The sequence below is a fragment of the Amblyomma maculatum genome, chromosome 6 (assembly GCF_055883805.1).
Source record: "Amblyomma maculatum isolate TAMU_Amacu chromosome 6, ASM5588380v1, whole genome shotgun sequence".
Lineage (NCBI taxonomy): Eukaryota > Metazoa > Arthropoda > Arachnida > Ixodida > Ixodidae > Amblyomma > Amblyomma maculatum.
The window spans coordinates 11,930,710-11,944,751 of NC_139349.1; the positions used below are offsets into that span (position 1 = coordinate 11,930,710).

General features: G+C 44.8%; 1 protein-coding gene across 1 annotated transcript; it reads left to right on the forward strand.

The window, feature by feature from the left end:
* Window positions 1-4,244: 4,244 nt before the first annotated feature.
* LOC146185081 (trophoblast glycoprotein-like) lies at window positions 4,245-13,649 on the forward strand. The gene is made up of 3 exons (XM_084606069.1): window positions 4,245-5,247; window positions 10,359-10,510; window positions 11,659-13,649. The coding sequence occupies exons 1-3, from the start codon at window positions 4,556-4,558 to the stop codon at window positions 11,805-11,807; spliced, it is 993 nt and encodes a 330-aa protein (XP_084462195.1). The 5' UTR covers window positions 4,245-4,555; the 3' UTR covers window positions 11,808-13,649.
* The last annotated feature ends 393 nt before the right edge of the window (window positions 13,650-14,042 follow it).

Below are 14,042 nucleotides of genomic sequence, written 5' to 3' on the forward strand. Positions count from 1 at the left end.
ACGGTCAGCCAAGTCATCAATAATATACTTGGGAACTTGATATACGACCGTAATAAAATGTTTTCTCTCCATTTCTCTTCATTACAACGATAGTGCATCGTGCATCCTTTACAACATTAAGTCTCTTAGGTATGCAATACAATGAAGCCCTGTTCCTAGAGTGCAATGGACGGAACTGAGGGCCTCACTTCACTGAAGCACGCTGCCTGAGGCAGCATTCATACCAAAATATTTAAAACTAGTACACATCTGGGTTTTACTGCTTTGTACCGTTGTATAGGTTGGTTCCCATGCAGCATTCTCAACAATCACTTGTGTTCGTGGAATCAATTTGGTTATATAGAAAAATTATCTAATTATAAAATAACAGCCCCGTTATGGAGTCAATACCGATTGCGAAAAACGCACGTACCTTAACAAAGTAAACAGAAAACAACTATTGGTTAAGCATGCACTGCCTAACGAAGGTGTGGAAGAAGCAGACGTAAAAATGTTGAAATATTTTTGTGAGCACCGCACAGGGACCTTGGTAATTTTTTTTTTTTATCTGTAAATACAAATCCCAGTGTTCTCCTCCTGTACTTGTTATGAATTCTCCTTTATATTTCGTTTTTTTTTTACACATTTTGCTTTCCTTCTTTCTTCCTTAGCAATCATTCCATTTTTTTTTCTTAAACGATGTAATTATACATCTAAAAAACAAATATCTCTGTACCCCAATTCTTGGCCGATCCCCCTGTGTGGGTGTGTGCCATCAGTTCAGAGGAGAACTACAACGACCTCGATCTACTACAGAAAAGATGGTGAGGCACCAAGGTGACAGTGCCTTTTTGCTATTATTGACCACGTGTTTACTAAAGTGTTCGCAGTGTTTTGTCGGCTAGAGATGAGATTAAATGCAAATAGCAAACACCGCGATAGCTTACGATTTGCTTATAGCATTTCACTGATTACGTGCCCAGGCCAGAAGAAAAGCTGAAGAGCGTTTAACAGCCTGCTATGTAGGGCAGCAGATTAGGATTAGAGTATAGAAGGAGAATACATCTATGCATGACAAGTGGCGAGCGCAGATCATGACCTCGTGAGTGAAATAGTCGTGAGAATAAGATGAAGCTAGTGTACCTGTAATCCCTCAAGAGGCAAGTATTTATAGTAGTCGCTTCTTTTGCGAGCTCACTTCGAAGGTGAAAGCCCAGGAGCTAACGAAAAGACGTCATTAAATTATTCTATTGCGAACAGCGCCGCGTGGTATAGAAAGCAAAATTGTAGGTGAAAGGTTATGAGAAATAAAGAGCGGAGGGGGAGGGGGCTCTGATAACTTTAAGACAAAAGCTTTCCCATATCTCTCAGTGTTAGAGCAGGTCTGAGAGATACGGAAGCGTCTGAGCGGCGGTGCTGACAGGAATGAAGTGGCTTACTTGTTTAGCATGCTTATAAGGCTGTTGTTTTGTTCGCCTCGACCTTCGAAGACTGCTTTAAAAAGATTCGAACAGTATCACGAGACATTCAAGTCGACTGGGTTGACCTGACCAGAGAAGTGACACTTCACTTGCGATGAACTGCTGTTTCTCATTCATATAGTAAGCAAAGATAGAGAGCTGCTTTTCCGCCGCCATGCCGACAAAAAAGCTTTGCACGGCTTCCTCGCGCAGTGCGCGTATTACAGACGATCTGTCAAAAACTGTTCGCGCATCACCGACACCTTGACCCTGCTGCCAAAATCGGATGTGCCGTTTGAATTAGAAGCGCCGCGAGTGGAAACCTTCAACAAAATTCAAGGTCCTTTGTAGTCCTCTCCGTGAACCCCAGACAATTTTATGAACACGCCGAGGCTGAAGTTCATAGCAACCTAAGCAGCGTGGGCTTATGAGTAGTTCCCGTTCCGAAAGGAAATGGACTAGAGAAACTAATCGCTTACCATGTAAGGTCGAGGCTAATTATTCGACGACCGAGAAGGATCGTCTCGTTATCATCTGTGCTACATCGAAATTCCTTTACCACCTATACGAACGACCAATTCAAGTTTGTCAGCGATCATGACGAACCACGCTGCCGTGCAAGTTCTAAGGACCCTTATGGCTATAACCATCGTTGTAGCACGACGTTGTAGGTTATCGTAAAAGCAATCATAAGTTTCTACATGACTGCCCTCAGGCCTCTTCGCACATTGTACTTTGCGCCTCCAGGAGTTCGAAATCATCGTCCTGGGCGCAAGCTCATCAAAGCAGACTGCCTGTCGACAAGCCACTGGAAGAGGCCGATGAGATCGCCTTTTGTTCGCACAACACTAACGCCCAGAGCCTGAGCTCAGACGCTGCTTCAATACAGTTCGAAGTTGTCGCGTTTGATTTTTGACACTTTGGCTCGAAGATTTCTTGACAGATTTAAGGTCAGCTGAGCTGAGACGGCGGGGATTTTGTTTGTCGATGAGAGCCGACTACGTTTGTCGCTCGCTGCTGCCTTGTTGCAGTTTGTGTGAGCTCGAGGTGGCTGATAAACTGTTTAGAAGCATTTCGCTTGACTGCCGTGCTGCCGCTACCACATCACGCACGTGTTCAGAGACATTCATCTCCTGATTTTCCATTCACTAACTCATGTACGCAAGGTTGTGACGATTGGCGCGAAATTTCATGGTTTGGTGAAGCTGTTCCGCATGACGTTTGCTAGTCGAAAGGGAAAAAGGAAAGCTTAGCTCTAGTGGCAGCCGGAAAGTTTCCCGAAACAGCTAAATCACACCGTGTGAAGTTTTGTTCCAATCTTCACAGTCCTTGATTACGTAATTACGCGAATTCAGCTTGTAAGTTTGAACGTCAATGTATCTGAACACAGGCGAGGTACGAAAATTGTTTTCAAAGGGGGTAGTGAACCAGCGCTACAGCCTGTATAGATTATAAACATATAAGTTACATTCACTAACATTTTGCGTAATGATCCTAAGTGGTCAACAGATCTATGACCACGATTATTATTTAGTCTCGCGCCCGCATTTTAGTATAACCTAAGTGTAAAAATGATTTTGTGTAATGCTCACCGATATGAACAAAAAAAAAAGATTGAAGGTCTGACATGGTACATAATACCGTGGAGCATCACGTCCACCTATTCTGCAGCATCAGCCGCAGAAAATTCGGCCTGTATTGCACTTCTGTTTAGGAGTGGACTTATGGATTGCTCTAGCACAGGGCGAGACTTATGGTACATTTCTCGTCGAAGACTTGGGTTCAGTATGGTTTTCACATGTAAACGTTTTCTTGGGTGCAGGATGAAACGGGGAAGGGGGGGGGGGCCTTCCCCGTTTACACACACACACACACACACACACACACACACACACACACACACACACACACACACACACACACACACACACACACACACACACACACACACACACACACACACACACACACACACACACACACACACACACACACACACACACACACACACACACACACACACACACACACACGCACGCACGCACGCACGCACGCACGCACGCACACTTAACCACATACCCTTCCCCGGTTTTTCCGTTGCACTTATTTTCCGTTCCTCCCACTTATTGTGAATAAAGTTTTATCAGCCGTTGCACTGGAACTGCTGCCGCGTGGAGAACGCCCATTCTATGCAATATACTAACTACGTCATTGCTGTTAAACAGTAGGTTCCCTTCTTATTTGTTGTAGACACTCTGAGCTGTGCTTCTCAACTGTGACCCATATCTTTTGGTTTCATATTTTGCGTCAGATGCTGTCTGCACTGCAGAGCTGGTTTACTGTGCCACATAAGTAATAGAAAGAAAGTAAGCCGTGTTTAAAAAACACAGATCACCTTTTGGCCGCTTCTTGCTTCTAATGTGTATCGCTAGGCACAACACTCGCTACAATCTTTGTTATTCGAGCGCTGCGTTCGCGCTTTTCAAAAGGCATGCCAAAATAGACCGTCGGGAAGATGAAACCACGGCCACGTGATGCAACGTCTGAGTGACGTTCAGATAGCGCGGCCGCGCCTTGGGTGATATATAGACCTCCGTTTTATCAGCTCCGTATGCTTTGCGAGTCGCTAGTCAACAGTGCGCCTGCGTGATTTGAGCAGGCGCCTGCGATCCTCTCTTAATATTTTCTTCTGTCTCCTCTTCCGGGGACTCCTTGAGACGTCGAGACGTGGTGTCCCGTTTCCGCAACAGCAGCGGCGGATTCAAAGCGCCAAGCTCTGGTCAGTTTCGCATCAGACGGATTGGCTTTCGCTCTCCACGCGTTACATTCAAGCTGGTGTGCTTGTCTTCGCAGACCGCTGAGTGAGTGCGCGTCAGCGAAAAAATGTCCCCTTGAGGGCGCAATAGGAGTTGCAACTTGCGAACCGACGCCAGAATTAGTAGGTACTGCCTGCTTCTTCAAAACAGCGGAAAGCCTCAAAGGACAAGAACTTTTTGACAACGTCGCCAAAGATACCGAGCGGAGTTCCTCGTCTGTTGGCCGAGCACAGGGACTCTGCGCGGGTGCGACTGGCTTCGTGACAAACGGTCGAGCAGCGAGGAGCGTCGTCAGGTGGCATGAGAACGGCGATCCTCGAACTTGTCCGCGGCGTTTTGTTCGTCATCGCCGCTGCCTCGTCGCTTAGGGGCGTCGGGTCGGCGTCGATTGACCCGCGCTGCCAGAACACTAGCCGTCCTATGCAGGCTATCTACACGTGCGTCGGCTTCACCTCACCGCAGCACTTTGACGACTACGTGGAGCGGTCTCTACTGGAAGAACACCCGCTTACCTTCGTTCTTGCCGACAGCGTTCTTCCACAGTTTCCAGCCAGTGCATTTGCCGGTGTCCCAGTCCACGTTCTGGAACTGAGCAACGTATCAGTGACATCATTCGGCTCCCCTGGTGGTGGTATTGCCGACAACGGCAAGGGCCTTCTCGCCGGAGACGTCGAGGAGACACTCGAGAAGATAGTCTTCCGTGACCGCAGTAGTCTGCCAGCGTCATGGACTTCGCTGCAAAACTTGAAAAAGCTGAAGGTTCTCAGGCTGTTCAACATGGCCGCGCTGCAGTTGACGACGGACTACAATGCACTTTCTGGCAGCCTCAAAGTCGTGGAGGTCGTTCAGTCCAGCATAGCACGCATCGACGACGACTGGCTAGCGCAGCTCAGCAATCTGGAGTCGCTCGTCATTCGCGACTGTAGTCTCAAACTGTTCCAGAGGTCCATGCTGCCCAGGCCGGCGCCGAGCCTCTGGAATCTGGACCTGGTGTAAGTTCGCTTTGTCCGTAAGTCCCTGCAATCTATATCCATGTGTCGCGAAATCGTAATGAGTGTTCACGAGCCAGAGTAACAGTACGGACAACAAAGCATGCCATCATAGGCGTTTTGTGATCAGTTTCTACCGCTGGTAGATATTAATTCTAGCCCAAATACTGTTGCATGGGAGTGCTGGCATTTCGCTTCATAAGGCGCATCAGCGGTATGGTCAGTCTGGCAAAGTGTTGTTCAACAGAATAATGTTGCACTTGCTTGTCGAAGTAGCGGCTTTCAAAAAAATATTGATGCCGCTTACGATATGACACAAAAAAAAATCTTACGGCTTCCAGGTCCTATAGGAAGAACAAGTGGATATTGCAAGCATACTAAAAATGAGAAAGATTGAAAGTATGCAAAAAAAAATAATACTGCGTTAGCTCCAACGCAGAATCTGTGAAGGTAATCTTCAGGACAGTCACATACAGTTACGGCTATATATATATATATATATATATATATATATATATATATATATATATATATATATATATATATATATATATATATATATATATATATATATATATATATATATATATGCGCTCTGTCAGCACGTTCTTCAAAGATGAAACCGAGGTTCACAGTGTGCGTCGTCGTTTGTGGCGACCTCTATTGCGAGAAGGCAGCTCAGTATAGTCAACACTGTTGTTTAAGTTATTTATGGAGAACAGTTATAGAAGTATTAGCTATTTGATGGTATAGTATAGCCAGCGACTCTTCTTTTTTTTTTTTTTTTATTGCAGCTATCGTGCTATGGTGTTGGCTGATTTTTCTGCAAAGAATTTAATGCTGGGAAGCTATTACTTATCAGGTCGAGACGAAAGGAAGCAAACTGCACACGTTTTCTCGGCTACGAGATGAAAGTGACACCGAAAACAACGCAGTTTAATTCAGTCCCCTTCCTGTTACTGCTAAGGAGCAAAGGAGGCATGAATTGCTGAAAAATTTGGAGCCGTGGATTCCCGCTGGAGCTCCAGTTCAGTCTTGCAGTGTTGCTGATGGCATCAGCATCGCGTATCTACTCTTTGATCATTGACGCAAATAATCATGAAGTGTCTCGGCTAACCTCAAAGATCCATCACTAAATCCTCTTTTTTTTTTGACAACCAGCGTGTTTTTTTTTTTTTTGTTGTTGTTTACGCTGTAAATCTGGTATAATCTAGTTTTTTCAGTTAATTATCGAACTTAAGCACTCCCTATCGAAATAGACGCGATGTTTATAAACTTCGCAAAATGCCTTTGGCTGGTTACTCGTCAGCTCGTCATTAACAAATTTCAGCTGAAGTACAAATGATATTACACGGAAGGGTAATTTCTAAAATCCGGCACTCAGTAATTGTTTGTTAATGAAGATTAATCTCCACTTTCCCGCGTGGAACCTGGACTACAACAAGGCTTCGTACCCGGGAATATGTCTATTTTTTATCAGTGATACAAGATCCGACCTACACTCTACAGCCAGACTATATGCAGATGATCGCTTATACTTGTTACATGCTACTAACTCTGGAGGCTCCTATCTTATCTGATCAAGGTTAATAATTAGTTGAGAGAGTGATAAATGAAGAAACATATATGTGTTTAAATGTAATTATAATAGATTAAATAATGTCCAACTTAAACGTAGTCTGAGTGATTTTATAGGACGCTAGACACAACGCGCAAGTGTATTTACTATCTTACAAAACGTACTTAAACGTTCTTTTGTTACCTGAACTGTCACGGAACATACGCGATCTTGAGCACAGCATCTAAAGCTCTTAGCTTCATGAGACGTAACTTCCACGAACTTGCGGCTCACATGGCATTAGGTCGCTCAAACGTTAAGTACGCTCCTTTTGTATGGACTCCACGTCAATAGATATAACGAATAAATTTGGACACTTTCAAAACAATGCTGCTCGGTTAATCTCTAAGAACTCGTCACAGAAATATGGCGTAACAGAAATAAGAGGGTCTGTAACTTACCGCGCCTCGTTAAAAGCAGGTTTCTTTAACTCTTGTGCTTCTTTCACAAGCTTCAACATGGCAGTTCACCATTTCTGCGCTACGCATTGCACCAGCCATCCATGTATTTCTGCGAATAGATTACGAGCCCAAAGTACAGCAAATTTTTGCTCGTAGAAATATTTTCTTTTGTTCACTGCTTCTAGTCGCTATCGGTGACCTTAATCAGCTCCCTAAAAACGTGGCACCCATCACACTGACCACGTCAAATTTGTTGAAAGCCTTAGGTGCTTGTCGGTTGGATACGGATGTACACTGCGATCCTCAATACACGGTATTGGTGTACCAGATGTAAATACCAAGGTTTCAAAAGTGAGTTATAAGTACACCAAGCCTTTAATAATGCGTGGCATATATTTTTACAGAACGTGCCCAATGAGCGCTGTGTACAGTCGCGGGACCTAGTCAGTGCTATTTTCACATTCTGTAAGGGCCATTAATTAGTGCATACCAAGTAGCTCAGGTTGCATATGTTGGCTCCAGGAAGGAAGTGTCAATTCATAAGCCACACGCCATCTTGAAAGCTGATTGAATTTTTGTACCAATGCACTATTGCTCAGATTTATTTGCTGCCCTTAAAAGAAGGCCCTCGAAACAGAACATCCACCAAGTGACCACTGCTGGCTCACATATCCTGCTCGGACCACGCACGTAGCCCATCAGGAACAGCACTCGGGAGAAAAGGCGATTATACTGTCTGAGAAGAGCTTTATTTGAGACATCAAAGTAGCACCACTATCGATTGGATGTTTTTAGATTGTAAGGACACACATTTAAAGCAGGAAAAAGCTGTGAAAATGCTTAATTGGTTAAATATTTCGGTTGGTTGTTTTTTAAAGATATCCGAAACTACCGTATTGACACTTTATTACTGATAACTTAAAAACTCTCAATTCGCCAATTCGCCGTTGTTAATTATTCAGGCAAGAAAAATGCTAATTATTTCATGCAACCGTTCGACAACACTCAATTGTGTCACTCTCGTGGGACACTATGAAGTCTATTAAATCTTGGTTAGCTTTATATGGGCCACCTGTATTATATTGCCGCGAAACCTCTACAGCTACTAGCTAAGTTCTGCTCTGAAGCCGCATGCTGAGGCAAAAGTTTTCATTAACTGCACTCCTTTCTTTTTTATTGTTATTGTGGACTCAAAGTTGTCAATCGAATCAGCTGAAAGTCCCACCCATGAGCCAGCGGAATTAATGTTGTGTTGAATAATGATATTGCTGTCTTGGCACTCTTGTGTAGGACTGCCGCAAAACTTCATGCAGAGGCCTTCGTTTTCAAGTTAAATTCTATTTAGCCTCATTCGTGCATCCCAAACAGGCTTCTTAAATGTCAAGTCCTTATTCTGCTTCAACGGGATGCATGTTTTCTATATCTGATGACATCACAGTAAAAATAAGCGCATATAATGTGCTTATTCCAGGTGGGAGCATAACCATATACTAATGATCTTAACTCATGTTCAGCGCCTTTTGTTGCTGATGCGGTCTAATTTAGGAATAAATTCGAAAAGTACGCTTAAGGAGAGAGTACACATAATATAGGCATAGTTATGTACAAACAGCGAAGAGTCGCAAAGCATATAGTGCTTTTATGTGCACTAATGATGTTTGTCACAAGATGATGATGATGATGGTCATGGTTATGAGTGAGGAGGAAAATTTAAGGAAGAAAAAGAACGTACCGATACCATTTAACGGCGTTCAGCCAAGGGGAAAGTAGAACGTCGAGGGAACGCGCAGAAGAGGCTGGCGGCATTCTTCAAAGAGTGAAATCACGTTTATTTCACTCACGGGCTTCAAGTAACAATGCGGTTCACGATGTCAAGCTATCTCAGCAACTTTGTGGCCAATAGCAGAGTAGGAGTAGCAGCGCTGCAGTATATTAGCAGAGCACATGTCTGATTGAACTGAGCATGCAAGCATGGGAAGCCCATCCACGACCTCAGACGAGAATGAATGGCATCGTTCTGAACCCTGTGCCCGACGCACAGAAGACGAAGGCCGCGAGTTCAGAAACGCGCAGCCAGCCAAGCAGAAAATTCGGCGCAGCATAGAACTACCACAAAACGAAGTCGTAGCTGCGACGCCTCATGCGAACGTTCAGCACTGCAAGAAACAACATACAACCCGCCTTCGCCAGTAGTAACCAGGCTGTATTGTGTGCCTCTTTGTCAGTCGTAGAGAGCAGCATTTAAGCGACGCTCTTATCGTCACCCTTTAAATCGTAAGGGTTCCATATAGACGAGCGAGAAAAAGAAAAAAAAAACATACAGCGTGCACGTTTCTTTTAGTACAGACCGTAAGTATCGGTACATGCTCTTCAAACACAGAGCATACCGTTATTCAGAGAATAAAACAAACGACTTAAAATAATAGAGTGACCGCATAAGTGACGATTTTAATAGCAACAACGTGCATCACCCAGTCGCTCATGTTTTTCCACAACACACCTGCAAGCTGGCAACATTTCAGGTGCTCCTCACTCTTGCATACATTGAAAAGCAGCCGTGTCAGTAGCGAAGGCAAGCTAAGAAAACAGAGAACCGGCTGGCGAGGAGAGAGAAAGAAGCATTCTTTAATAACAACAGGTGGAGAAAGTTGGTTATGGCGACTCCGAACAAGTGGTGCAGGATGACCGGCTGGGTAAAGTACCGGCTTACGACGTGTATCAAAGTAATAATTTGCTAACGCACTGATTATGACTGGTCGGAAACTGTATGAATGGCACTATACATGCAGTCTGCAGCAGCATAGCACTGCGTTGGAATCCATGCACTGCTTGACATCTCCTTTTGGGTGTTTCCGTCTGGGACAATAGGCAATAATTTACGCTAAAAGTTACAATTAAGTATTCACTCGAGAGACATATATATATATATAGCTGTCCACTGCTGGGAATAAGGGCAAGACGCCGGGGCTGGGCAGTGAAGATTGAGTTTCTCAGTTGGACAAAAAAATCTTCGCAATACAGTCATGGTGAAGTTTTTGCAATGAGTGATAATTCAAACGAAGACGCGCTTTCTAACTCGAATACTTTCGGCGCAGGGGGAACAACTTGACGTCAGTCCCTGACGACTTTGGCGAAGACTTCCCGGCTCTGAGGTTCCTGGACCTGGGCGGCAATTTTCTGATGACTGTGACCAAAGCCAGTCTGGCGCCCCTTCTGGACGCGCCCATCGAAGCCATCGAGCTCGGCGGTGGGTGCTTTTAAATGCTCAATGGGAAAATGCGGTCAGAGTGGTGCATTTTTTTTCCAAGGGCCACCTTGCAGCCAGAGAAGGAGAAGGGTGGGTGCCTCCTCACCACAGCAAGCAGTAAATTTTCGGATGAACTTTGCTGCAACAATGGCTGTCCAATGGCTGAATAGTGAAAGGATCAAGCGCTAATAGGGTTTACAGGGTTTCATTATGGCTGTTCTGCCACTGACGTGCTGCTCACTCAAGCAATACAAGCCTTGGGGCAGTGACTGTAACCTCCATATAATCGTCGCTTTTTGTTAATATCTGTAATGCTCACCATCCCACCTGTGAAGTAAATCCACGCGAAAGAGCAAGCCGCGTCAAAATTCACTTCTTCTGGGTCTCGTTGCACAAACAGGCTCAAGATGACATTCGTGACTTGACGTTCACTCGGCTCAGATGTAGAGCCAAGTTTGTACCGTAGGCTATTCTATGAAATGTGCAAGAGAACCAACCGACAAAAAGGGGGTAGCCTGGCATGCGTAACAAGTGATATTCAAGACGCTCCCTTTCTCTCTCTGCTGGTACGTGGTTTGTTGTTCATGACACTTGGTTATTCCGGATATGGATGTGACTCTAATGAGAACAAATGTACTGTAGAGTATGAACAAACAAACCGCGCCATTGCAGCATGCGTTGGCATGGTAAAAACACACATAAAGCTGTTCGATAATGATCTATCATCCAATGGATTCTCTTGAAGCAATTAGTTTAGCTGGTAGCCAAGTTCTAGGCTGCATAATTATCTGTTTCAAATTTGCTGCTTTTGGCAGGCAAGCCATGTCCGTACATGGAGCACAGCTGCTCTAAAATACCGATATGGCTCTTTGAGCTCCAAAGCGAGTTTTGGGGTGCTCCGAAAAATTGCTCTGAATCACAGTTTGGTGATAACGCCACTGCTCTAAGCATTCTTCTACGATGTGGTACAGCCCCGCATGCTTGCACAGCCAGCAGTGAAAATCTCACGCGCCAGAGAATCTCGATGCACTCGAATGATCCTCCTTGTCTGCACCGGTAGCTGAATTGCAAGCAGGATCCTTCCAGAGAACTAATGAACGAGCATGCAAAGGCAACCTTGTTGAGCATGTGTTCTGCGGTGGACGCAGGTAACCCCCTGGTGTGCGACTGTTCCGTGGCGCACCTGCGTGCCTTTCCAGCAGAGCTGCTGAGCGCGGACTGCCATGCCCCGGAAATTCTGCGACGGCGGAATGTGCACACGCTCACCGAAGAGGAGCTGCAGTGCGGCACCACCTGAGCCATGTGCCGCGCGGAATGGTGCAGCCCGATGCTGAACCAGTTGGCACGGGACAGTTTACCATCACTGCGTGCGCTCAACGGCACAGTTCCACGAGATGTGTGCGATAGATGGATGTTATGAGAATCGTCTTTGAAAGGGGGTGGTAGCAGGAGCCACCGTGCTCGCTCCTTTATTTTCCTTTAAATTTCCGTAACCAATTTCTCAAACTTAAATGTGCTACTGAGAAATACTGAGACACTAGTTTTAGTTGCGCGTTTTATTATTTGTAGCGATGCGTAAGATACTACTGTGCACGAATAACCACGAGATATTTCCCTGCACCGCTAAATAATTTTTTTTTTGCGATGTCCACTGCCTCGCGACATAAAAGGATATGATACGAAGGACGAAGAGTATGGTCAAATGAATGAAGAAAGGTTGACTGAAGTCCAGGAGTAAACGATGGTGCGGTCCTACTCCGTCTCTTTCTTGGTTTCAACAGCCTATCAAAGTTCACTATGGGTTACGTGAGGGGTGAAAAAAACTACGACATAATCGCTCCTTCACCGTTTAATTCTACTGCAAATCTCAGTAAGCCTGCCCGAAGAACAGAAAATCACAATCAGGGAAGAAATAATTATATGGCGGCTTCTCATGCGATCATATGAGCTAGACTTAACTTTGACGTCAGGGTAACTAGTCTGCTGTTGAAGCCGAGACAGGTGAGAAAAAAAATTGATAAATTATTTGGTAGTTGTAGACGAAAAACGCGTGCTTATCTATGTACAGCAGTCATATCTGTCATTTACAAAGAGAATGCCACCAAAATATATCTACACTCCTCTAATACACAAATTGTGTTACTTCTACGCTATTCCAATTTTGAATCCTAACTCATATATTTGTCACTGTCCTGGCTTCAGGCTACCAGTCGTTCAGCCGTCTTTTGCTGACATCTACCTCAAGTTTCTGGTTAGGTAGGTAAAAAAACAACAATTTTATGACAACTGATCAAAGCACAATTAAAAAGCGATTCAATGGTGTGATACACTAGAGCTGCGTTTTTGGACGTGGGCCTTAACCATTCGATTCCCCTTGATAAAACATTTTGCTAGAACATTATAAAATATATATATATATATATATATATATATATATATTGTCTCGAAGAAGCTAGAACATAATGCACCTCGTCCACGTGCGACAGTTGCAGAAGACGACTTGTGCCTCCGGATACCTTGAGCATGAAATGGCTTAAGTCTATGACGCTTCGCTATTAAAGTTCCTTAACGCCAGCGGCAGCTGCTCCTGCGCAATGCTATATACCTAGGTTCTTGGAAACAGGAGGACGCAAAATGTGGAGGTGTACTACGTCGAGTATGTAGTCAAATAAGTGGTCCCTTGTAACTTCGTGGAATATTGCTTGCACGAAGTGTTGAATAAAATAAATCAATGCAAGTCACGTTGCCATACGGAAAACAATGTCGTACGGGCGCGAAAATATCAAATAAGAACGTTTTCAAGGCGCCTAAACGATGTTTATGGGGGTACATAAGTAGGCCAGTTGGTGAGACATTGAGAAATCAAAACCCGCAGTAGACACAGGACAGAGGGAGGCGACTGCACACGGTAGTACTTGCAACTGATGTCTGTCCAAACTGGCGTTCGTGTGATGTCAGTGCTCTGTGATGTCTGTGCAAATGATGTCTGTCCGAAGCTTGACAAGCGCCATACATGCAGCTCGGCCATGCTCTGTCACATGAAATGCTGCGGTTTGCCGTTGTTTTTTTTTTTTTTCTGTCAGTATATATCACCACAGGAGAGAGAGAGAGTACAATAAAAGCAAGCTTGCGCTGCATAGTTCCTTATTTAATCCATCGCAAGTCATACTCCAAACCCCTGTGGAATCGCGCAGGCTTTAGTACGCTTAAATAAGACTATGCGACGTGAATGATCCAGTTTCAATTAGGCGCATGCCATATAGGGGCTCCCTCCTGCAGCCACTGAAGCGACAACACACGTGCGGATGAGCCCAAAAATAAAATCGAACAGCGCATACCACGAAGAGCGCTTCAACGTCTCTGTTGGAAGGAGCAAGGTTCGAGTTCGTGCTTAAGAAAAAGAAAGTTTGTGCAGCTTATTTCACTCGGAGGAATGAATGCGCGAGAATTATACGCGCACTCGATTTCGCTTCGGTCAGATCACGTGATGTCTACAGAAAGGCCCAGTGTTTCGGCTGGCGTCCGAGGGCGC